This window comes from Schistocerca americana, chromosome 4, assembly GCF_021461395.2.
Source record: "Schistocerca americana isolate TAMUIC-IGC-003095 chromosome 4, iqSchAmer2.1, whole genome shotgun sequence".
Taxonomy (NCBI): domain Eukaryota; kingdom Metazoa; phylum Arthropoda; class Insecta; order Orthoptera; family Acrididae; genus Schistocerca; species Schistocerca americana.
The window spans coordinates 114393333-114419406 of record NC_060122.1 but is presented as its reverse complement, the minus strand read 5'-3'; the positions used below and the strand labels follow the sequence as shown (position 1 = coordinate 114419406).

At 37.9% G+C, this 26074-nt stretch overlaps 1 protein-coding gene across 4 annotated transcripts in view; it reads left to right on the top strand.

The window, feature by feature from the left end:
• The window catches only part of LOC124612946 (peroxisomal acyl-coenzyme A oxidase 3-like), a 317564-nt gene extending 296498 nt beyond the window's left edge, over nucleotides 1–21066 (top strand). For all 4 annotated transcript variants that reach the window (XM_047141456.1, XM_047141459.1, XM_047141455.1 and 1 more), the window contains 2 exons: nucleotides 7423–7558; nucleotides 20620–21066. In XM_047141456.1, the coding sequence (XP_046997412.1) occupies nucleotides 7423–7558; nucleotides 20620–20873 (390 nt within the window). In that variant the 3' untranslated portion in view covers nucleotides 20874–21066. The remainder of the gene's footprint in view (nucleotides 1–7422; nucleotides 7559–20619) is intronic.
• The last annotated feature ends 5008 nt before the right edge of the window (nucleotides 21067–26074 follow it).

Genomic DNA, 26074 nt, shown 5'->3' with positions numbered 1-26074 from the left:
CAAAATATTATACCATATGACATTATGGAATTAAAGTAGGGAAAGTATGCAAGCTTTTTCATTTTTATGTTTGCTAACACTCGAATTGCAAATACAGATTTGTTACGGCGTTTCTGCAGTTCTGTGGTGTGCTCCTCCCAACTGACTTTATTATCAAGTTGTAGTCCCAAGAATTTAAGACTGCCAACCTCTTCTATCTGCTCTTCTTCATGCTTTATGCATATGCTGGGTGGAAACCTCTTACTGCTTCTGAATTGCATGTAGTGAGTCTTTTCGAAGTTTAATGTCAGTGAGTTGACTTTAAACCATTTATTAATATCCATGAAAACATCATTAATAAATCTTTCTAGAACTACACTCGACATACTATTTATTGCAATACTTGTGTCATCTAAAAACAAAATGAACTCTGCTTCTGGCAGTGTAACTTATGAGAGATCATTAATGTACTCAAGACAGTGGCCCTAAGATGAATCCTTCTGGGACACCACCTGTAATTTCTTGCCATTATGTTGATGACTGATGACTTAATTCATTAGTCCCTTGCACTGACACTCTTTGTTTCCTGTTAGCAAGGTATGACTTGAACCATTTCGCAGCACTGCCCGTGACACCATAGAATTCTAATTTATTTAAAAGGATGTTGTGGTTCACACAATCAAATGCCTTTGACAAATCACAGAAAATACATGCTGCTTGTAATTTGTTATTTAATGAATTAAGTACATTTTCACTGTAGGTGTAAATAGCCTTCTCGATATCAGAACCCTTCAGAAATCCAAACTGTGTTCTTAATAATATGTTATTTGTGGTCAGATGGTTGAGAAGCTGCCTGTACATTAATTTTTCTAAAATTTTTGAGAATGCTTGAAAAAGTGAAATCGGTCTGTAGTTTGGTGGTATCTCTTAATCCCCTTAGCTTTCCTATCTAGTGATGAAGTAATTTTTTCAATAAACTCATTTATCGCATCAACTGTGTTTTTTGCCTTGTTGGAAGCCAAATTGGTTATTTCAAATGATATCATTCTGTGAGATGAAGCTTTGTATCTGTAAAGCAGCAATCTTTATCAATTATTTTTGATATGACAGATAGTATAGAAATGGGACGATAATTTCCCATGTCATCTTTTGAACCATTTTTAAACAATGGTTTTACTGCTGTCTATTTCAAGAGGTCGGGGAAGTAACCTTCCTCAAATGATTTGTTTATTATGAGAGAGAGAGGATGAGCTATTATGTTGTAAACTTTTTTAATTGCTTTTGTGGGTATCCCATCCCAGCCAGCAGAGGTTTTGTCTTTTAAGGAGAGTATGACAGTTTCAACAAATTTTGCTGATACTGTGTTGAATTTTTAAGATATTCACTGGCATTGCCTTTTAACCCAAAACTATTTACTTTCTGCTCATAATTTGCTATGTCTAAATTAGATTTTGCTTAATTTATGAAGTACTCATTGAAGCACTCAGATATTTTAGCTGGATTTACAATGGATTTTTCATTAAGTTTGATTTGTAATATGTCTTGTTTGTAATTTCGGATACTTAATTCAGACTTAACTACAGACCCTACTGCCCTTGTTTTATTTTTCTGCCCTAGAATTAATTTGTTATTTGTCATTTGTTTTGAAGCTTTCACAACTTTTTAAAACATAGTTTTATAGTTCCTAACATATTTTACAAAATCAGGATCTTTGTTGTACTTCACTTCAAGAAAACTGTTAAAGAATGTAGTAAAGTTTTCATTTGTTGAAGCACCATCCTCGAAACACCACTTACCTTTACTTAGTTTCTCACAGACTATTTCAATATTTGTTTTATTGAAACTTCTTTTGATATAAGTTTTTCTTATATTATGTTTGTGAATTGAATTGAATTTTATTTGATCCTGTAAGATTACATTGTGTACAGTAAATGTACGTGTAATATAGGACATGTCAAAGTATTAACATTCTTTATCACTTATTTTTCTACACCTTTAGCTTACATTTTTATATCACTGATAATGAGTAACAATATATACAAATTTAATGGCATAAGTATTCTGCAACACTGTAAAACTCTTTTTCAACGAGATAGTCTTTAAGTTTCTTTGGAAAGTCATTGTGATGTACACTGTCTTGCAGGTTTTTGGGCAGCCTTCTTAGTAGTCTGATACCAGAGTACTCGGGGTCCTTTTTCTAGCATTGCCAGTCGGTGGGGTATGCTCTGTACTTCATTCTTCCTTCTTGTATTGTGGGTGTGTACACTAGCATTTGTAATCCAGTCCTCACTACCTTTTGTGATATACATTATTGTTTTGTAAATATACAACAATGAAAAAGTTAAGATACCTAAATTCTTGAAACAGTTTCTGCATGTTTCAGAGGTTTTTCTTCTTAAAATGGTCCTAATTGCTTTTTTCTGTAATGTGAACACTCGCTTTGTCTCTTGTTTGTTTGAGTTTCCCCACGCAGTCACTCCGTACTGTAAGTATGGTTCAAAAAGTCCATGATACACTGTACACAGAAGATTCTTGTCTGAATACTGTGATAGCTGCATCATTAAGAATATGACAGAGCTCAGTTTCTTACAGACATTATTAATATGTTTTTTCCATTTCAGTTCATTATCCACAAGAATACCTAAGAATCTAGCAGATTCTACTTCTTCCAGCCTTGTTCCATCAACCTCTAAAGCCATGTCTACGGCCTTTTCCTTGTTTTTAAACACTGCATACATAGTCTTTTTTAGATTTATAACCAGTTCATTTTCCAACAGCCATTGAGCTGTGACATTTGCAGATATGTATGCTCTTCTCTCAAGCTGTTCCATATTTTGGTCACTATTTAGTATTGTCATGTCATCAGCATACAATATTTTCATTTCTTCCTCCTCAACACCTATATCATTAACAAACACATTAAATAACAATGGCCCCATTACCGAACCCTGCGGCACTCTATATTTGATGGATTTGGTTTCTAATTGGTACGAGTTTCCTAATGATACATACTGCTTGCGTTTGCACAAGTATGATTTTATCCATTCACCTGGTTGCCCTCGAATGCCATAGTTGCTTAATTTTTGTTTTTGTCAGTTTTTGGCAGTGAGACAAACAAGGCCGAGTGATCAGAAAGTCCTAACTCTATACATTATCAAAGAAGTAATTTGTTATCATGTTGTCAGTGCATGTTGCTGAGTGAATATTTTCTCTGGTGAACTCCAAAAAATTTAGTTTAAAACCAGACTTTTTAATTGAATCAATAAATGTTGTTCATTCTTTATTGTCATTTGTAGTGTTTATATTTAATTCTGTTGCTATTACATTTTTTTCCTCTTTTCTTTCTTTAGTTTATCTAGCAAGCACTGGAATTTAGAGAGGAATGGTGTGACTAAAGCCCTTTCTGGATTTCTATAAATTGAAATGATTAACATATTAAGGTCTTTAAGCTCTACACAACAGCTTTCAAATATACAATCTTCATTTAAACAATTAAAATATGTTTTCACTTCATAACTTACAGAAGAGTCCAGGAGTATGCGGCAACCTCCGTGAGATTTTTTTCTCCCTGCAATAGCTGCTTGCAACATTGAAATATTCAGTTTTATTTAAAATGTTTATTGCATTAGAGCTAACCAAGTGTTCATTTAAACAAATAATTTTTATGTTTTTACATTCTGAGAGAAGAATTTATAACTCATCAAGTTTGTAGCTTATGCTGCTGGAAGATTTAGATTTCAAGCCATTTATATTCCATTGCATCAAATAAGAATTTTTGCTTGTTTTAATAGTATTAAGCATACATTTTTGTAGACCCCCTTTAGCAGTTTTCTTTTCAGCTAAGAGGCATTTTTCTTTTACATCCCTTCCAGCAAATATTAGTTTCCCTTAGTTTTAATGATTTTACAAACATCCATAAACATTTTGCTGAAGGTCATCAATCCTAGTCCTTTCAAATGCAGTCCATCCTTGGCTAGACATTCGTTTCCCAAAAACTTATTTGAGTTTATAAATATAGCACCTAGTCTGTCACAACACTCATTAATTCTGCAACTGATTCGATAGATATAACTGTCACTCATCGACCTCCTGTTTATGATTCCACTGATCACTATCCTGGAAGCAGGGTAAATTTTTCTGGCTGATCGGATTATATTTTTTGATTTTAATTTTGTCTCCGCTGTATCCTCGGAGGGAATTTGTCCCAACATGGACCAAAACAGCTTTGTAATTTTTGTTCACTTCTTTTTAGATGTTTTCTCTTGAATTTTTAATGTTTTTAAAATAGTTTTTGAGCTGATGGGGCATAATTCCTGGACGGACTTCAACTTCATAGGTTGGCACTACAACATTTTTCAACATGGAATCACCAATTATGAGAAATTAATTTTCAGCTACACTTTTAATACTAGACTTCTTTTGTTTTTGAACTTTTCACTTGTCCATTTATACATGGTATTTATGCCTACTATGTCACACTTTGTTTTAATTCAAGTGATGTGAAATGCTCGTCTTGCAGGGAGCTCGTATTTATATCCCTCTGCAAATGGAGTACTTCCTTGTTTGCATCAATCATTTTTTGGGATTTGTTTGAATCGCAGTTTCCTTCATGAATAAGATCCACATATTCATTTCTAGACATCAGTACTTCTGATCGTCATTTTATTGCTTCACAGAATGCCTCATTACCACATCTTAAAACATTTGTTATTCCACTTCCATCAGTTGTGAAGAAGCTTCACAACTGTTTTGAGAATAAACCTCTTAGTTCATAGCCTTTTCTGGTATGTGCCATTACCCGCATCACTGCTTCAGTCTGTCAGTACGTATCTGAAGTTTCCAAATTCAGTTGGAGTTCTGTGCAAGAGTGTAGGTTTGTGTTCTAACCCAACAGACACTTCTAATCTGTCAGGAGTGTGCGTGGCAACTGATAATCCTCTGTGGATAGAAAGATATATTCTGAAGAATAATTTTTGATGTCATCTCTGCTGCAATATTTGTCCTCAGACCATCATTTGAAAAATGACTTATATGTTTTGAGACAAAACTTAAAATGAGATGGTAGTAAACCGATATTATTTTTGCTTAGGTGACTTGTCATTTCCAGAAATGTGTTACAGGGATGTGTACTATAGCTATGATCTGAATTGTTCTTAAAGGTTCTTATTTTCGCCTTTAACAACTTGTAAGATACATTGTGTATCATGTTGGGCAAGTAAACATTCAGTATTTGCTGAAAGTTAACTTCAAGTACAAATTTTAAATTTCCTATTCCTGCACCTAATAAAATATGTGATTACACTTGTATACAAAGGATGAAGAAATGTACTTTTGTTATTTTTACATGTACTGTATGTCTTGTTATATTACTTCAGCACTCGTATCTAGTTGTTCCATTTGCTTAGTCCTCCAGTCCCAGATGGTAATTATTGGGGCTGCAGTGATGTAAAAATACAGACTTTATCATTTTAGACTAAATATAATGCCTGAATCCTTTGGCTGCATATTTTGTAGATGCCGTGTATTTTCTCACAGCTTAAAATTTGTTCGAATTTTACATGAAAAGACTGAAAATGTCACCTAATTTGCTGAAAATTACTGAATATCCACATATTGTAACACCTACTGAAAAGGCAAAACTTCAAATTTGTTATTGATTTTAATATGATGAACAGTTTTCTGTTCATATTAAATTCTTGAACTGTGATTCAAACAATTTTTATGATGATTTGATGCTGTCACATGTGTTGAAAAGGTTTTATTCCTTGGAAAATATCTTTTACCTTTAAAAGCATTGATGGAAGCTATCACACGATCTTAATATAAGCATCTCAAAATCAAAGTACTCAATATAATGTATCAGATTTGGAGTGATAAATCGTAATTAAATATTGGGTTCTGCTATAAAAGTTGTTTTAAATTATGATTGTGCATTTAAAAATTGAATAAAGCAACTAAAAAAGTAAGCTGACAATAAGAGAAGAAAAGTTCTTGAGTAAAATGTTTTGGTCTCAATTTTTTCTCATTTAGTGTTAGTAGTTTCGGTATTTCTGTTAATTCAAAGTTAGAGTTAACTCATTAATAAAAACAGAAATTCTTCATCTAAAAGTGCTTTCATTTATACAACTTACCTGTTTATTAACCCTTCAGATCATAAATCCCGTAAAGGAGACAATTTGCTGTTCATTCAGAACTAGAGGGTTAATGACATGTTTAGAAACACAGAAGTCTTTACTTTTTTTCCAACTTACGTCTTTTCTTACCCTTGAGATCTCAGAATTTGTCACGGAAAAATACCAAAACATGTCTGAAAATTAGAGAAATATCAGGGAATTTTGCATGGGTAAACTTGTGGCAACCCTTTCATTAGTGAATGGAAATATGCAGAATAAACTAGTTTATTCATTTTTAACTCGCCTATAGTAGTAATCATGCATACTGCAAAAATAGCTGAACAAATGCACTTTGTTAATTCTAAGTTAATGCGTTTCTAATTAAAGTTGTGACCTGTATGTCTTCTGAAAAACTTGACACTTTCTACTTCTTGTCTTTCATTATTTGAAAACTTATTCTGTGAAGCTCTGTGAGAGGTACTGAACTGTATGTACTGATTTTTACCAAAAATTCAATGATAATCCACATGCCTTGAAGCATCTGGTGGTGATCTTGAAAATCTCATTAACTGCCTTCTCAGTTAAGGAACTGCTACTACCTATTTTTTATTTCTGTCTTGTATCATTTTCAAAAAAGTACAAAATTTGTGTCTTCTCAAACCACAAGTTGGAGATTGTTTCTGCTTATCAGAAATAGCAGAGAACCCAAAATTGAATCCTATGGCACACCATGTCTGATTGCTTCAAATTATTAGTGCCTATAGTTATGTGACTGACATGGAATTGATACACATTGCTTTCTGTCATTCATGTAACATTTAACAGGATTCTGTTTACTTTTTGTATACCATTGCAGTACTGCTTTCATTGGAAACAGTTGTTTACGGACATGAGTGAAACAATCTTCTTCATTATGAAAGATCTTAAAATCATTTAGTAACGAAATTGATAGCCATTGTAAATTACAATTAGACAACATGATCACAGTACGAAAAAAATTATCAAAAATGCTAAACAGAAAAGGAGAAATTATTTAAATCAGTAAATTCTTTACTTAGAAATAGTAACAATGAATTTACATCTGTTCAAGTTTTAATATTACTTCAGTCAACATTTACAACATCTTCTATGTGTAGAAATGATGTCAGGATTAAGCTCCTTACCAAAAGCACTTTAGCTCAACCATTGTAAAACAAGTGTAAGTCACATTCTCATGACCCCTTCCTTTTTTTCTAAACATGGGCATTTCAAATATGTGTATGTATTGTGTACTAGATGTTCATTTTGTTTTTCTTTGATCCTCAATGCAGTAAAAATTCTTGTGTTACAGCATTTTATTCTTTCAAAGTTTTGGGCCTATGCTTCATCAGACAGGGTTGAACCTGCACTCAGGGAAGCCCTAACAAAACTGTGTTCCTTGTATGGAACATGGAGCTTAGAGAAACACACAACAGTTCTTTATCAAGGTAAGGCACAAGTCACTTTCAGTGAAACACTTTTCAGTCTCATGTTTAGATAGTAACAACGGGGTTCTGCCTCTGATGTCCTTACATTGTGAAATCAGGGTCAGTCACACATCATCTGATGACTCAGAGTCTTAGATCCTTTTTCTGAACTTCCATTTGCAAATTGTTCTGTAACTGGAAATGTATGTTCTGTCTCTGATGAAGAGTGATCAATGTATTATACACTCCTTTTATTTTAGACACAGTCACATAATATGATAACAATCATAACCAGTTTCAGCAGTGCAGAATCGATCAAAATTTTATTATCTCATTATGTAAATACATAAATGATTGATTTCACATGTAGGAGACTTGCCAATACAAGTAATATAATTTGGAATAACAGCAGTATGAGTTAGGGTAAATTGCTGTTCTCCATAAAGAGGAGGCTCTGACAGGCCGACAGCCACACACAAAAAAAAGTTATTTGTCAGATTTAGAAAACCACACAGACATTCACACATTCATTACTCATGTATACATGACCACCATCATTTTTAGGTGCTGAGATCAGACTGCAGTGAGCAGTAGTCGTGGCTGGTGTCTGTAGTGGCTGTACAAACAGACAGGGGATTGAGAGGCCAAGGGATAGCAAGGATAAGATATACAAAGAAATATAATACTTTCCTTCATAAACACACTATATGTCATCATTTTTTGTATCTTCTGTGTAAATAATGTGTCATTTATTAGTGTTTGCCCTAAGAAACTGAAAGCTTATTTGTGATCAAATAAATAATATTTTGCATAATATTAGGAATCTGTTTCCTATTTAACATGGTTATCTATTTATTTATGTGATCCTCAGGCCTTTGTTGCATGGATGGAAATGGAACTGAAGTGAACAAATGGTGAATATTAAGTCAGCAGTATGAAACTGAAAAACGATCGACATCTCATATAACTGCCCAGTTGATCTTCACCAAAACTTTGTAAACTGTATGTTCCTTCAGTGCATTGTGATTTTGTATTGCAGCAAACAGGAGCCTGACAATTACTTGTGACAGGTATCTAGGCTATTTCTCTGAACCACAGCTGCAACTCTTCCACCAGTATCTTTTTTCCCCAACGTGTGAGGGGAAAATCAATGTGCATTTGTGACTGTGGAAGAATTTAAAAATATTTTTTTAATACAAGAAATCTACACCATCATCATTTACTGACTCATTTTCCAGGTGTGTTGTACCACTGCTCATCATCATATATTTTTTGTGCCTGAACAACTTCTCCCTTTGGGCATAGTAAGGTGACCCAAGACTGAATCGCCTATTACAGACGTAATACATACAAATTTTTACTGTTGTTTTTTAAATAAAAATTTGTAATATTCACAGCAAGTAACATGACAATACCAGCTAGAAGCTGCTTCAGCCAGTACTTCCATGAATGTGTGAGTCATCTGTATGTGAACTAATTAAAGCAGTACTGGCATTGCTAGGATGGGACTCATGACTCGGTTCAGTTAAGATGTGAAATCTATTTTTGTGGCAGCAGGTCAAAAGTTGTAATGAAGTTTAGAAGAAAAGCGCCAAATGTTTTAAGTGTGTTATTGTAGGTGTATACCTACGTGCTCATCTTGATGTCATCATAGTTTTGTGTGAGTGGCTATGCCAGAGTGTACCTTTTGCTCACATGGAAACTCCATTGCTCATTTCACCGTTGTAGCTAAAACTTTGACTCCCCTTCAGTCATTTCCCTCCATAAATGCAGTCAAGTTCCAGCTGCCAGAGATGGCAAATCATGTGTGTGTGAGGTGTGCTTGCTTGTATGAATGAATGTGTGTTTGTTTCCTTTTCTGAAGAAGGTTTTGGCCAAAAGCTAAATGTGTGTCAGTCTTTTCATTGTGCCTGTCTGCAACTCAATGTGTCATCTTTACAGTCAGTAGGAATCTTATCTTTTACCTTATATTGTTGATATTCCAACCTGGAGTTTCCATTGTTTTAATAGTATGAAATGCACAGATTGCTACTCACCACACATAGGAGGCACTGAATGACAGGCTGGCACATTGAAAAAAGACTGTTAGATATTATCAGTTGTCAGACTAAGTCCTCTGTCAGATGTAGATAAAACACAACTGTACACACACAAACACACATGACTCACACACGTGTGGCCAATGTCGTCTCCAGGAGGTAAGAGCAGACTGTGAATGTGTCCGTTGTGAGCAGCGATCTTGGCTGCAGTTTCTAGTGAGGGTACATGAGTGGCACGGGGCAGTAAAGTGAAGGGATATTAGGGTAGGTGTGGGGGTAGTGCCACTTGTGGAAGTATATGGCAGGGACTTGGCGGGAACAAGGATGGCAGGCCGGTATATGCAACATTGGGAGACTGTGCTGGGGTACGGAGAAGAGGAAACTAGAGAAGGGGAAAAGACTATGTGGATGTGCTGATGGGCAGAAGGCATATATGGAAATGGAGTGGGGGGTAGAGATACATGGAGGACAGGAAATAGCTCAGGTTGAGGCCAGGAGGGTTACGGGAATGAAGGATATCTTGTGGGGAGAATTCCCACCAGCTTCATTCAGAAAATTTGATGTCAGTAGAAGGATACAGACAGCATAGGCTGTAAGGCAGTCAAAGTCGAGCACACCATGTTGGGTAGCATGCTCTGGAACTGGGTGGTCAACTGGGTGGTCGAGCTGTCTCTTGGCCACAGTTTGGCGGTGGTTGCTCATGTGGACAGACAGCTTGTTTGTTGTCATATGCTTGTAAAGTGTCCCACAGTGGTTGGAGCATACCCATGTAGAATGCTGGAGTTTGTAGATCCACCTGGTTGTGTTAACTGTTGACTCTACCTTTTGCTGAGGAAGGAGATGCTTGTGCCAGAATTGGAGTAGGTGATACTGGGAGGATGTACTGGACAGGTCATGCACCTCGGTCTGTTGGGCAGATATGAGCCACGGGGCAAGAGATTGTGAGCAGTGGTGGAATAGGGACAGACAAGGATATTACGTAGGCTGGGTGGACAGCGGAATACCACTGTAGTACCTGTCTTCAGCATACATCTAACCCCTTCCACACTCCCAGTCCAGCCCCACACATTCTCTCTGTCCCACTAGCACACCTGCACTGTCCTTTCCCTTTCTATGCTTCTCCCTCCTCCCCCCCCCCCCTCCCCCCACCATCCCCTGCCTGCTACTAGCAGCATTACATCCCAATGCTGCTGCACCTAGCAGCCCATCATCCTGTCTCCCACCATGCATCAACACTTCCCATAGGCAACAATACATCATCTTCCCTGCACCCCTACCCTTCTGTTCCTTCCCTCTTCATGCTGAACCCTCCACTACTCACTGCAGATGAGATTGCTGCTCATGCCAGACTTTGTTTGAAGTTGAGACTTAGCACCTGGAGATGACAGTGGTCGTGTGTGTGTGTGTGTGTGTGTGTGTGTGTGGTGTGTGTGTGTGTGTGTGTGTGTGTGTGTGTGTATTTTGCCTACATGTGATGAAGAACTTAATCTGTTTGCTGATAATATCTAGATGCTTCCTCTATGTGGTGAACAGCAATCACCTAGTTCATATTGTTGTCATGCTGTCCAAGATTTTCCATGATATGATTTTGCAAAGCTGTGTTATTCAAACCATAAAGTCTCATTTCCTTATACCTCAACATCACCTGATTTAATTTAGCTACATTATATTATGCCTATTTTTATGTTCATAGTATAATGTCTTTTTCAAGATCCTATGCATTCTATTCATCTGCTCCTCCATATTCTTTGCTGCCTCTGATATAATTACAATGCCAATGGCAAAAGACAAAGTTTTTATTTCTTCTCCCTGAACTTTGATTCTCATGACGAATTTATCTTCAGTTTCCTTGACTGAGTGCTCAATGCACATAACATTGAGATCATATACAATGCTGGCTCACGCAGTTCACATTTAGAGCTTCCCTCTGCTGTCCTTATACTCATAACCACAGTCTGGTTTCTGCACAAGATGTAAATTACCTTTTGCTCCAAGCATTTTATCCTGGCTACCTTCAGAATGTAAAGAATGTATTCCAGTCAGCATTATTAAAATGCTCTAAATGTAGGTTTGCCTTTCTTTAACCTACATTCTAAGGTAATCATCATTTATTTCCTTGCATGTTTATACATTTATCTAGAATCCAAACTGATGATCTCCCACAGGCTGGTTTCTGCCAGTTGTTCCAGTATTCTGTAAATAATTAATGCCATTGTTTTCAACCATGACTTATTAAACCAATAGTTCAATAATATTCTGTTAGACCTGTGCACTTTGGAATTGGTATTATTACATTCTTCTTTGAGTCTGAGGGAATGTAATCTACTACAGATGCTTTGTTTCGACTTGGTATTTCAGTGATCTGTCAAATGCCTCTCACTGTATCATATCTCCCATTTCCTTTTCATCTCCTTCATGTCCCCTGTCCATAATATTGTCTCTAAGTTTGTTTCTCTTGCAAAGTTCATTTATATGTTCCTTTTCGCTTTCAGCCTTCCCTTTTTTTCATAGTATGTGCTAGTATTCTGACCTCTTAATATTTGTATAGGCCTCTTTAATTTTCCTGTAGATGGCATCTATCTTTCCCCTAACCATATGTTCTTTTAGAGCTCTCCTTTTTCCGTAGCCTTTGCCACTTTACTGTTTTGTGTTTTCGGTCAGTCTCATTTTTCCAGATGTCTGTGTTCCCATACATCAGCTTCATGTGCTGCGTTTTTATATTTTATCCTTTTATCAGATAAATTGTATATCTCATGTGTTATCCAAGAATACCTGCTGGGCCTTGTTTTTCTTTGCCTATTTGATCCTCTTTTGACCTCATAATTTCATCTCTCAAAGCTTATCATTTGTCTTTTGTTGTTTTCCTTTTCCCTATTTCAGTCCATCATTGTTTACAGTTCTCATTGAAACTGTCAGCAACCTCTAGTTCTTTCCACATATCCAGATCTCATCTCCTTAATTTTTTACTTTTCTGCAATTTCTTCAGTTTGAATCTGCAATGCACAACCAATTAATCATGGTCAGACTCCACATCTGTCCGTGAAAAAGTTTTACAGTGGAAAATCTGCTTATTTGACATCTTTCATGCTATTACATAATCTGTTTGACACATCCCAGTGTCTGCAGGTCTCTTCCACATTTATACTTTTCTTTTGTGATTATTAAACTAAATATTAGCAAGGGTTAAACTGAGACAAATTCGACCATGTTGCTTCCCTTTTCATTTCTTTCTCCCTAGTCCATGTTCTGTTATTATTATTATTATTATTATTATTATTATTATTATTATGTTTTCCACTATCAAATCCTAGTCCCCCACTACAATTAAGTTTTTGATTCTCTTGAATACCTGAATTATTTTTTCATCCTACCATACATTTTTTCAATCTTTTCATCTTCTGTGGATCAAGTAAGCGCATAAACTTGTATTTCTGTGATTTGTATGTATCTTGGCTATGATAATATGTTGTTGAGTGTTAATTTACTAACTTTCTTATTTTCTTATTAATTATTAGGCCTATTCTGGTGCTATCCCTACTTGAATTTTTGTTGATAACCTGACCAAAAATTCTGTTCCTCCTGCTATCAGCTTTCAGTAATTCCTATTATACTTTACTTAAGCCCCTGCATTTCTTTTTTTCAGTTCTGTAACCTACCTACAGAACATCAGTTTCAAATATCCTGATAACATCCTCCTGAGTAGTCCCCCCTGGAGGCCCTTATGGGAGGACTATTTTACCTTCGAAATATATTTCTCAGGAAGATGCCATTATCATAAAGCCACACAGTGGAGCTGCATATCTATGAGAAACATAGTGGCTAATATTACAAGGCCAGATCAGTCAATCACCCACACTTTTGCCCCTGCAACTAACAAAAAGGCTGCTGCCCCTTTTTCATGTACCATATGTTAGTCTGGCCTCCCCACAGAAACTCTTCTTATGTGGTTGAACCTATGGTACAGCTATTGTATTGTTCAGAAATGCAACTCACACCATCATTGCAAGTACTATGGTTTGGGGGTGGGGTTTAACATGGTACTTCATGAAATTTGTCACATTTGATGAAAGGAAGGAAGTAGCATACAGCTTGTCATTAAGACCATTACAGTGCAGCGACATGATGGTTTTTAAATTATATGACCATTAATTTTCATGCACCAGGTAGGAGACTTCAAAATATTATTGAAACCCAACAATGAATTCCAATTAGCAAGCAGTTACAAACTTAACAGCACTAATGGCCAACTGGAAAAGAATAAGCTAGACCTGATTTGGAATACAATGTGGTTTGCTAATGAAAGTAAGTGGATATATATTGTTGTTAGGCTTCCACTAGAGGCTACCTTATATATAATCTGTGAAGGACACCAAATAACTGAAAAATATAGAGGGATGGTAAGACAGTTGGCATCACAGTCAAGAATTTTGACAGAGCTTGAAAAACTCATCAAGTGGTGAAAACAGCCTATTGAGTAGACATAGAATCCTCATGAGACTCTGATGCCACCAGAATTTCCACTGTGACCACAGCAGTACGGAAGAATTGATAAATGCAAGTTTTACAGCAAACTGTATTTGATAGTAGCTGACCAACTATTATCACTGTCAAGAATTTGTGCTGTTGATCTCTCTGTATAGAAGGTTGAAGTTATCAAATACATAAAATGTATATTATCTTTATGTATGAGGTTGATGTTATTAAACATATAAGAACTGGTAAGAACTGATATTCTAACAAAGAAGTTTAATTCAACCTGCTACTGCAGAATAATACTGCAGCAATAAAATACAAGCAAAAGAATGACACCAATATAAAACTTTATTTTTGAAGGAAATGTGCCATTAACAACAAAAAAACACAGTTCACAAACAAGCATTTGCTGACAGCAAAATGAGTGAAAGGCTTTAGGACAAAGATTATGCAATACTTCATAACAACAAACTGCTTTTGATGAGCATGTCATCATTACCCTTTACATTTCTAAAAGGAGTGGGAAAGTGTTTTGAATGGTGGTTTGACAAGTGATACTTTCAAAGAAAATTTACTTTTATGCGAGATGAATTGTGTTATGTGCGAGAATGTGCAATGAACTTCTTAAATCATGGAGTGTTTTACTCTCACTCAAAAGTTAACACTTTGAGGACCAGGTACTTAGACAAATTTCAGACCCAGGAGACCAGCCATTTATGTTATAATTTAAAATTTTACTGGTACTGTTGTGTTTGATATGTCTTAAAGGGTAACACACACTAAAAAAGACTGAGCTTTCAGGTTAGTGTTTCATATTTTATTTTAGTTATTTTGTAGAATACAAATTATACAATAACAATGGCAAAAAGTATAATTATAGTGTGAGGTGAGTTCTTCAGCAATTTCACATGTAATTGGATTTTGTTTGGAAAAGTTGAAGTGCTCTACAGAACATGTAAGCAGCCCACATTTTGCTGCACATCAGAGAGCTGTCCAAATGCGTTGTTTTTTGCTGGGTTTCATTTACTAAAGTACTGAGAAGTTCTCCATCAGTGTATAAAACCTTTGCCATTCAGGAATTAACAAGTTATACACCTCCAAGAGAAAGTATATTGTTACTTAACATCGAAAAAATATACTTACACCCAGGGTAGAGTGTATTATATTAGGAAAAAAACTGGGATCTTTTTTCTTTCTTGTCTGTGTGTACACCCTGATAAACCATTCCTATATCACTCAATACCATTGTGAAACAATGGAAAGTTCAGTTTGAAACATCAACCATATCATGAAAAGGATAGAGTGTCACTCACCCTAAAGATGACATTTTGAGTTGCAGATAGGCATGACGAAGAGGCTGTTACACGTAAGCTTTTGGCCAAAGCCTTCTACAGGAAAAATGCACACACACTCATGCAACTTCACACATACATGACCACTACCTCTAGCTGCTCTGGAGGGTGATGTGAGGATTGGGGATGTGCGACAATAAGGCATGGGAAATCTGTTTGTGGCCTAGGTCTGGGGGGCATACTGTCTGACTGTGGAGCCCTTTGTGTACTGGGCATGGGAGTTCTTGTCACTGCAGACATGCCGTCCCCAGGTGGCCAGGATGCATAGGAGGGATTTTTTGGTGTGGAAAAGATGGCAGCTGTCAAGATGCAGGTAGTGGGTGGGTTTAATGTGGACAGAGGTGTCCATCTACATCAGAAAGGAGGAGGTCAACATCCAGAAAATGGCACACTAGATTGAGGAAGACCAGGTGAAGCAGATGAGAGAGAAGGTGCTGAGCTTGTTAAGGAATGAGGATAGGGTATCTTGGCCTTGAGATCAGATCATAGAGATATGGTCAGTGAATCTGAACCAGACTGGGGTTTGGGAGACTGGGAAGGTCTCCACTAGATGGCATATAAATGGGTCAGCATAGTAGGATGGTTTGTGGGTGTCCATGGCTGTGCCACAAATTTGTCTGTATATTTTCCCTTCCTTCAGAGAAGAAGAAGCTATGTGTTAGGATAAAGTTAGTAAGTTGTATGAAGAATGAGGTTGTGGGTTTGGAGTCTGAAGGATGTTGGGAGAGAGAGTACTCAGCAGCAACAAGATCATGGGCATGAGGCATATTAGTGTATAGTGAAATGGAATCAACAGTGATAATCAGGGATCTGTGAGGTAAACGGGTGGGGATGGTGGAGAGTTGATGAAGAAAGTGGTTGGTATCTTTGGCACAGGAGGCTAGATTTTTGGCAATCTGTTGGAGGTTTTGCTCAATGAGGGCTGAAATTCTTTTAGTGGGGGCACAATAACAAGCTACAGTAGGGTGTCCAGGGTGGATTTAGGTGTGTGGAGTGACACAGGAATGGTGAAGAAGAGGACAGGTTCTGCGAAGGACCTAATGCTTTAAGCAGGGATTGGTGGTTATGTTGGACTTCTTGGATGGGGATCACACTGGCCGAGTTAGTAGGTGAAGGAGTCAGACAACTGGCAGAGGCCTTCCGTCAGGTAGTCACCAACAGTGATGGAACTTTTGTCCCCAGGTAGGATGATTAGGTAAGGATCGGTTTTGAGGTTGTGTATGGCTGTCCCTTCTTCTGCTGGAAGGTTGATATTCTTAGATAGGGACTTTGAGAAGAATGGTGAAGCCAAGTTGGAGGTAAGGAATTCCAGAGAGCATGGTTAGGTGGGATGGTAGGAGTTATAATGGTTGGACGGTGGTCTGAACTGGGAGAGACAGTGCTCAGTGTTCGGATTAGGTTGGCTTTGGCTGGAGGGGTTGGTGGCAAAGAAGTGTTTCCATTTCAGGGATCAGAAGAAGCAGATTAGGTCTTCAACAAGTCCAAATGGATAAAGTTTGGTGTAGGGCTGATGGTGAGGCCTCTGCATAGGACTGAAACTTCTGTGGAGCTGAGGAATTTGGTGGAAAGATTAACAACAGTGTTCTAGGATTGTTTTGGCTCTGGATTAAGTGAAGGGTTGGTAGCGGTTTAGAGGGATGTGTCAAAGTGAAAAGGTCATTTAGGCAGGGTCTGAGTGTTATGAGGGATTCATGAAGAGGAACACTTTGTGCAGGATAAGAGTTGAACAATGGTGCCTCAATGCTATTACTTACCTTCAGGAGGCGAAATTCCAGAACCACCAATAAATATGTCAAAAGTAGAAAAAAACTGTTCCTACCTTTCATAATAATTAGCTCCTCCATCAGATAGGAAAGAGGGAAAGGTTTCGGAAAAGGGGACATGTTCCTTAGACCTCAGATAGAGAGAGGAAAGACGTGATAAAGATGAAGGGGAGTTATCAGAGAGAACAGGAAGTCAGAGATAGTACATTGGTAGTTTCTGTGGCTGCTACAGGTCGGAGTTATAAATAAAAATGGAATGGGAGGAAGATAAATGAGAAGTGGAATTAATAGTGCACTAATCAAAAGGAGAAAATATGGAAAAACAAGGGAGAGAGAAAGATATAAAGAGGAAAAAGAGATAAAGAGACAGAAGGAAAAGGGAGAGTAAATGGGCAAAAAGGAGAAATGGGGGGGGGGGGGGGGGGGGGGGAGCAGAGAAATAGCATAAAAAGAAGACAAAATAAGAAATACTATAAGTAGACAAAATGGAAAAAATATATGAATAAACAAATGGAAGAGAGGTTTGCTGGTAAACATTAACTCCAGGGGGATGGCGGTTTCTGGGAATATGTTGGAGAGTAATTTCCCATTTCCAAAGTTCTACAGAATGAGTTATCTGGGCACAACTTGTGACTCTCAGTGCTTTCCTCAGAGAGGGAATGGGGATAGCCTTTCCTCAGAGAGGGAATGGGGATAGCTTGGGGAGGAGCAGGTCACTCAGTCTGTGGGAAGGGAGGCACCTGCCTGTTGTGTATGTCAGCATTACTGGCCAGTCATTCTGTCACTTTGTATTTTTATGAACTGGCAGTACTGAGAATATTTGTTGCATTTAATGCACATAAATTAACTAATTGTGCAGACACAATATTAGTGGAAAAGCTGAAAATAGTGCTCGGTAGTTTCAGGGTTTGGATTGTGGTGAGATTGGGACAACAAATAAATAAATTAAGGAAAGCTGTCATCCTTTAATGGAATGATTTCCTACTGAAAATAAAAATGTATGGAGCTTCTTCCCATGTCATTTCATCACAGCACAATAACTGATGTTTGTGAAGAGTCACCTTTAAGAGTAAAGCTTTTATTTTGCTACAATCTATTTATATCAATTAATAATTGAAAAATTTAACTGTAATACCATTAATCTGTTTTGTATAGCGTGCATCTAGTCTGATTTTGTGTGTTTATACTTGTCACACATATTTATTTATACAATGTAATCTGATAGTGGTGGTATTAGATTATATTTTTGTTAATAATATCTTGTTATTATTTCTTGCTGGGCATTTAACATTTTTCAGCTGCAGGATTTTATTTATTTTCCTATAGATCTTTATCCTGCAGAGTACCTTCAATATCTGATATTGTTGACACTCAGTAGACATACAGGCTCTATTGTATTTATTTATTCTTAAATATTGTGCACATAAACTGTTCATTTTGATTTAAATGAATGGCATCATGAAATCATCAAAAGCTGTCGTAATATATACTTATACAAAGACAAGTAGTTCTGGTTAAGGTTCAAGTTACGATCAGTCCAGTTTCGGATTAACACTACATCAAGTTAAAGGAATATTCCTTACTGTCAAAGATATAACTGATTGTAATTGCAGCATCTGTCACATACACATACATTTCCTTTGACAGATATGTACAGAACCTAATTGACAGCTGTGTTTATAGAGTATGAGGGGAATTCAATAAAGACTTTTGTCCCCCTCAAAATACTCCTTGTCCTCCTCTCCTTCCCCCAACGCAGTGCGCTTGTGTCACCTCTTTTGCATTACTGGATGATGTGACGTCTCTTTTAGGGTCACCTATAAAGCTTTCACTGTCCTGGTCTCATTGTTGAAATGGCATCCCATAAATTCCTTTTTGGCCATTGAGTTAAGAAAAAAGTCACACACAGAAAGATTGGGATTATGAGACAGGTGTTTTACCGTAGAGATGTGTGTTTGTGTCAGGAACTCGATAACAGCATGTCCTGGCATGGTCATGATGAAGCTTCTATTAACCAGCGAGGTTCCTTGTCCATTGTGGTGCTTTACCAATTGCTTCATGATGTTCTTATAGTAAACTGCAGTGACTGTACTGTGTTGTGGAACTGTGTGAGTGCACACCATCCCCTGGTAATTAAAAAAAATTAACATCGTGGCCTTATTGATTGACTTCCACACTCCTTTTGCGATAGGCATTGACCATTTTGCATCCATTCTGTCATATCAGTAAACCCATGCTTCATTAGCAGTGATGATGATTTGCCACCAAGCATGTCCCTTGTCCTCAATGCATTGTTTCCAGTAGCATTACACAACACAAGCCTTCATTCCCAGTGGATTAGCACACATTGGCACTAGCCTGCTTTTGCTGTGGAGTAAGCAGTCACAGTATCAGTTGTACAAACACCCCAGACATTTTCAAATGTTCTTTTGAAATTGTGTGCGTGCTCCCAACTGATATTCCAAGAATGTATGTAAGCTGTCTCACAGTGAGCTGTGTCATCACAAATAATGATACCTGCTGTGTCGTAGGTTATTTCTGTTACAGCATTAACAGGTGCACCTGCTCCTCCCTGTAATTCATTTTCCCAGCCAGTTTCAAAATGATGAGGTCAACAAAAACATGCTTGATGAGATATTGCAGAGTCCCCAAATGCTGTCTTCAGATTGTTATAGGTTTCGGTAGCATTTTTCTTCAAGAGAACACAAAACTTTATTGCATAATGCTGTTCATGAAAATTAGCCATGACAGTATTTGGAGCCAATTATGAAACACATTTCACTCTCACAGGCTGCCAACACACAGCTGGCAGAGCTATCGCTGTGAAATTTCTAGTGAATAGTGATTATAGTATGTAGAGTAACAGCATGTGGAGAGATGTCACAAGCAAGCACTTAATGGAAGGAAAAAAATTCAGTGCCAGTCTTTATTGAACATCCCTTGTAGAAGAATTCTATTATAAAGTGACGTCCTAAAGCAAACATTTATAATCTGTAACATAAAATGTCTAATTTTTAATGTAAAATTTTATTATTGTACTCACACCAAAAGTCATATCATGTGAATGATCAGTGAATGACAAATAAATATGAAATATGCACCTACTAAATTATAACTTGCATTCTTCAGCATGCTGTCTGGCCAGACAGTATGCTGAGCACAGCAATGGACTTTTGATTTTTACTCTTGGAGATTGACAAAAGAGTTATAAGATAATAAAAGCATGTATATGTGGCAGATGATGTAACTAAAAAGAATTATTTATTCGGCACCAGAGAACTTTCCTTTAATATGGTGTTAATCTGACACAGGCAGATGCTTGCTTGACAAAAACTGGTTTCAAGTGAATACATGTATATTACAACAGTCTTTGGTTGTTCGATAGTGCTGTTCTTTAAGTAAATTGAAGATGTACAGCACTTCTTACAGATATTTATTTTGCGTTTAAATTTCAGGGGGATATGCAAAAGGACCCCAGGCAGCTGAGATGATACAGGAGGGAATCCTGCTCCTGTGTGCTCAACTTAAAAATAATGCTGTCTCTTTGGCAGATGCCATTGCTCCACCAGATTTCATACTGAATTCTGTTCTAGGAAAGTCAGATGGCAAAATATATCCAAACCTACAGACACATTTATTCCAGAAACCTAAGACATTTGAAAGGCCATCTTACTGGCATGAGCTGACAGCCTTACAAAGTAAACTTTAGTCACACCTGAAACATGATGTATATTTGTCATTTTGAAAGGATTTATAGATTTTTGTGATATTTCTACTACTAAGCCAATTAATGTGTCTTTATTGGCACTGTGACTGCACTGTATAACATGAAATAATGATCTATTTTTAAAACTTGTTGGGAAATTGTGCATCTGTAAATCAATCAAGAAACAGGGTGTTTAATGTACTGATGTTTATGTATAAAATATTATTTTTAGTTTTCAAAAAAACAGAATACACATTTAGAAATACATATTTCACCTTTGTTCCTCTTCTTACATCCTGTGACTTACAGAGGCTGAAGTCTTTCACACACAAAGTCACTCTGTAGTATTTCAGTCACAAATACACTGAAAGTTTTTAATTTTGTGCCAATTGTCTAGCAGAGAAACAGAAAGTATTGTAACTTTTGTTCTATGCACCAAGCAGGGTGCTACCTATTGCAGGTAGATAAATGTTAACTCAACAATTTGTAGCAAGTGATCTCTCAGGTTTTCTCAGCATGACTGATTAATGGTGTTGTTTCCTTTGTGGGCACTAAACTCAGCTGAACAGAAGTACACTATTAATCGTTAGTTGGGTTTGAGTTTCATGATACATGTGTGGAGAAATAATTTCAGAGTAGGAAACAACACTTACAGAAACTTATGAAATTGTGAGCCTGTTTGAGCAGCAATACGCTATACAGTTACTGAAGTCAGAATAGCCAAATCATTAAAGTCCGTAGAAAATGCACATCAATTTGGCTCTTACTCATAAAAAATGGAATATAACTGAATGCAAGTAGAGTCAACAAAGCAGTGATGTCACTATGATTAAGAAGCAGGTAGACAAAAGTAATGGCAGTGACTTTTGTCCATATTAAAAATGAGGAGGACAGTAGGGACATGATAAATGTGCATATTGTGCAGCCATTCATTAAAAAGGAGCACATCACTAAAGTACACTCTAAGAGGAGGGGAGGGGGGGGGGGGGGGGGGGAGGATGCACCATGAAGGAATTATTCAGCAGAAATGATGTACATGTACAGAAAAACAAATGATTACAATTCCAGAAAAAATAGAATATTTATTTAAGATAGATAGCTTAAGAAATTGAGCAAATCAAAAATGATGTACATGTACAGAAAAACAAATGATTACAATTCCAGAAAAAATAGAATATTTATTTAAGATAGATAGCTTAAGAAATTGAGCAAATCAAAAATGGCTTGGACTCCGGGGGCACCCCAGACATTGGTGGAATACCAACGTGACTGTTGACCACCATATGGTCTGACAACCACAAAGTGGTGGTCCAGGGTGTCATTTCATTTCATAGCAGGACCTCCTTGGTTGTCATCTGCGGCACACTTACAGTACAGCAATACATCAGTGATATTCTACGCCTTGTTCTGTTGACCTTCATGGCAAGCCATCCTGCACTTACATTTTAGCAAAATAATGCCTGCCTGCACATACTGAGTGTTTCTACCACTTGCTAAACAGTGCCTTGGCCAGCAAAGTTGCCTAATCTCTCCCCAACTGAGAACATTTGGAGCATTATGAGCAGGGTCCTCCAACCGCCTCAGGATTTGATGATCAACACACCAGTTGGTCAGAATTTGTCACAATATCCCTCAGAGGACATCCGGTAACTGTATCAGTCAATGCCAAGCCCAATAACTGCTTGCAAAGAGCCAGAGGTGGACCGGCATGTTGTTGACTTGCTCAATTTGTGAAGCTCTTTTTCTCGAATTAATCATCAAAATTTTTGCTGGAATTGTAATCATTTGTTTGTTTGTACAAGTACATGTGATCAAAAGTATCTGGACACCTGAATAAAATTGACTTAAAAGTTCGTGGCACCCTTCATGACAGCTTACACTCTCTCAGGCATATGTTCAATCTGGTGCTGGAGGGTTTCATGAGGAATGGCAGCCCATTCTTCATGCTGTACTGAGGAGAGGTATTGATGTTGGTCGGTGAGGCCTGGCACAAAGTTGGCGTTCCAAAACATCCCAAAGGTGTGCTATAGGATTCAGGTCAGGACTCTGTGCAGACCAGTCCAGGACAGGGATGTTATTGTTGTGTAACCACTCTGCCACAGGCCAAGCATTATGAACAGGTGCTCGATTGTGTTGAAAGATGCAAATGCCATCCCCTAATTGCTCTTCAACAGTGGGAAGCAAGGAGGTGCTTAAAACATCAGTGTTTTATTTAGTCGTATGGCTAGGGCCTTACATCGGGCAGACTGTTCACTGGGTGCCAGTCTTTCAATTTGATGCCACTTCAGTGACCTGCATTCGATGAGGATGGTGATGATGACAGGACAACACCCAATCGCTGGGTGGAGAAAATTCTCAGGCCCAGAGGACTGACAATCCGTCACGCTGACCGTTCAGCTACCAGGGGTGGACACAACATCAGTGTAGGCCTGTGCTGTGATAGTGCCATGCAAAACAACAATGGGTGCAAGCCCCCTCCATGAAAAACACGACCACACCATAACACCACTGCCTCCGAATTTTACTGTTGGCACTACACACCCTGGCAGATGACGTTCACTGGGCATTCATAATACCCACACCCTGCTGTCAGATCGCAACATTGTGTACCGTGATTCGTCACTCCACACAACATTTTTCCACTGCTCAATCATTCAATGTTTATGGTCCTTACACCAAGTGAGGCATTGTTTGGCATTTACTGGCATGATGTGTGGCTTATGAGCAGCTGCTTGACCGTGACGCCCAAGTTTTCTCACCTCCCACCTAACTGTCACAGTACTTGCAGTGGATCCCGATGCAGTTTGGAATTCCTGTGTGTTGGTCTGGATAGATGTCTGCCTATTACACATGATGACCCTCTGTCAGTCAACAGACAAGGTTGGCCTGTATGCTTTTGTGTTGTATGTGTCCCTTCACATTTCCACTTCACTATCACATTGGAAACAGTGGACCTAGGGATGTTTAGGAATGCGGCAATCTCACATACAGACATATGACACAAGTGACACCCAATCACCTGATGACGTTCAAAGTCCGTGAGTTCCGCGGAATGCCTGATTCTGCTCTTTCACGATGTCTGATAACTGCTGAGGATGCTGATATGGAGTACCTGGCAGTAGCTGGCAGCACAATGCATCTAATATGAAAAACGTGTGTTTTTGGGGGTATCCAGATACTTTTGATCATGTAGTGTACATCACATCTAATGATTTCTGTCCAATTCAGGTATTTCCATTGGGTGCATCTTTTTTTCTCATCGTAGAGTGTATATAAATCAGAAAAAATGATCAAGCAATCCAAGGTGGAAACTAAGGTATTTTTCTGACATGACCAATGGAACAGATTGATACATACAATAATTCAGAAAAATTAATGAAATCAATACAGTTCTACATCTACAAGCACGTGTCAATGGCACATAGCACAGTACCATGTGTTAGGGTTTCTTCCCATTCTAATTGCATGTGAAGAATGACAGCATAAATGCTCTTGTGTGTGCTGTTGTTAATGTAATTCTGTCTTCCCAGTTCCTACAGGAACGATGCATAATGCGGCAAAGAACGTCTCTGCATTCTTCACTTAATACTGCTTCTTGAAATTTGTAAGTCGGCTTTTGTGGATAATCTGCTTTACCTTCAGAAGTCTGCCAATTCAGGTTATTTAGCATTTCTGTGACGCTATGTGATGAGTCACATTTGAGCAACATTCTAAGATGGGATGCACAAGTGATGTTTAAGCTGTCTCCTTTGTTGATGGATTTTGTTTTCCCAGTATCCTGACACCACACCAAATTGTGACACCTGCATTATCTGTGACTGAGCAAATGTGATCATTCCATTTCATATCCCTGCAAATTCTTACAGTCAGTCGCGAATTGACTAATGCTTATTGTCAGTCATGGATATTATAGTTTCTTTGTGCATTTCTATACACTTACAGCAAGTTGACAATATCTGCACCACTTTGAAATCCTGTAAAGGTCTGACTGAATATTTCTGCATTTTTTTCAGACCATACTTCATTACAGACAACTGCAAAAAAGTCTGGACCAAGTCATTAACATATAATATTAACAACAAGCGTCTGGACACACTTACTTGGGCATTTTTCAGTGACTCTCCATCTGGGATAATGTGCTCTCAGTGGGTCAGCATTCATTTGCTGGTTATGGGCGTGGCAGTCCTGGGTTTCCTGAGCTGGGGACTGGTGACACCAGTCCCCCATAAGCTCTGGGAATGCTTCAGCGACCACTGTGTGGTGCAGTTGTTGGAAGTTGTGTCACAAGGAATGGGAATCTTGGCTTGACTGCCTGGATCATGGGGATAGTAAAAACCTCTATTTAAAAAGAAAATGAAGAACAACAACAACAACAACAACAACTCAATCTTAAGGTGTGCTGTGCATCGATGAGATGCACGGCTGTTGAGGTGGAACAGTCATTAGTGGGTAACCTCTGCGGAAGCTGCTGCACCTTAATTGTATAAGGCTTATGCAGGAAATTAGGGCTCTGTTTGGGTGGTTGGGTGGACTCTTTGTTTCTGTAGCTGCTTGTGGGATCACTATGGCATCCACACCTTCTCATGCACTTACTCCTGACAGTTTTGGTGGTCCATTGAGTGCTCACACCCCCTTCAAAGCGAGCATGGGACGTTAGCCCTCCAGAGTGATCTTCCTCTAAAGTTCAGGCATTGTATCATAACAGCGTGTGGCCAGCAAGTCAAAATGAGGAGAGAAGATGGCATGTTTGAGAAGGTATCACCTTCCTATATCCAGAAAAGCATTAATGGTTTTGTTGGAACCATCAGACCCATTAAAACGGTTGCATAATGGCACATTGCTGGTTAAAACAACAATATCACAGCAAGTTAACAACCTTTTGAAGTCAAGGAGTGGTCACATGCAGTAACATCATGCATGTGGACACATCAGACCTACAAGAGGAATGGGCTGACAAAGGGGTCATTGGGGTTAAAGAAGTAATGCATCATGTCAGTGGGAAAATCAGACTTATTTACATTGATGTTTGACTCGACGGATTTCCCAGATTATATTAAAGCTGGGTTTTAAGGCAGAAAGTCAGACCATACTTCCTCAACCCTGTGAGTGTTTCAAGTGCCAGAAGTTCGAGGACATCACTCTCGGGAGTAATGGACGAGCTATGGGTGGTAAGTGTGGTATGCCTGTCCACCCTGATGGAACTA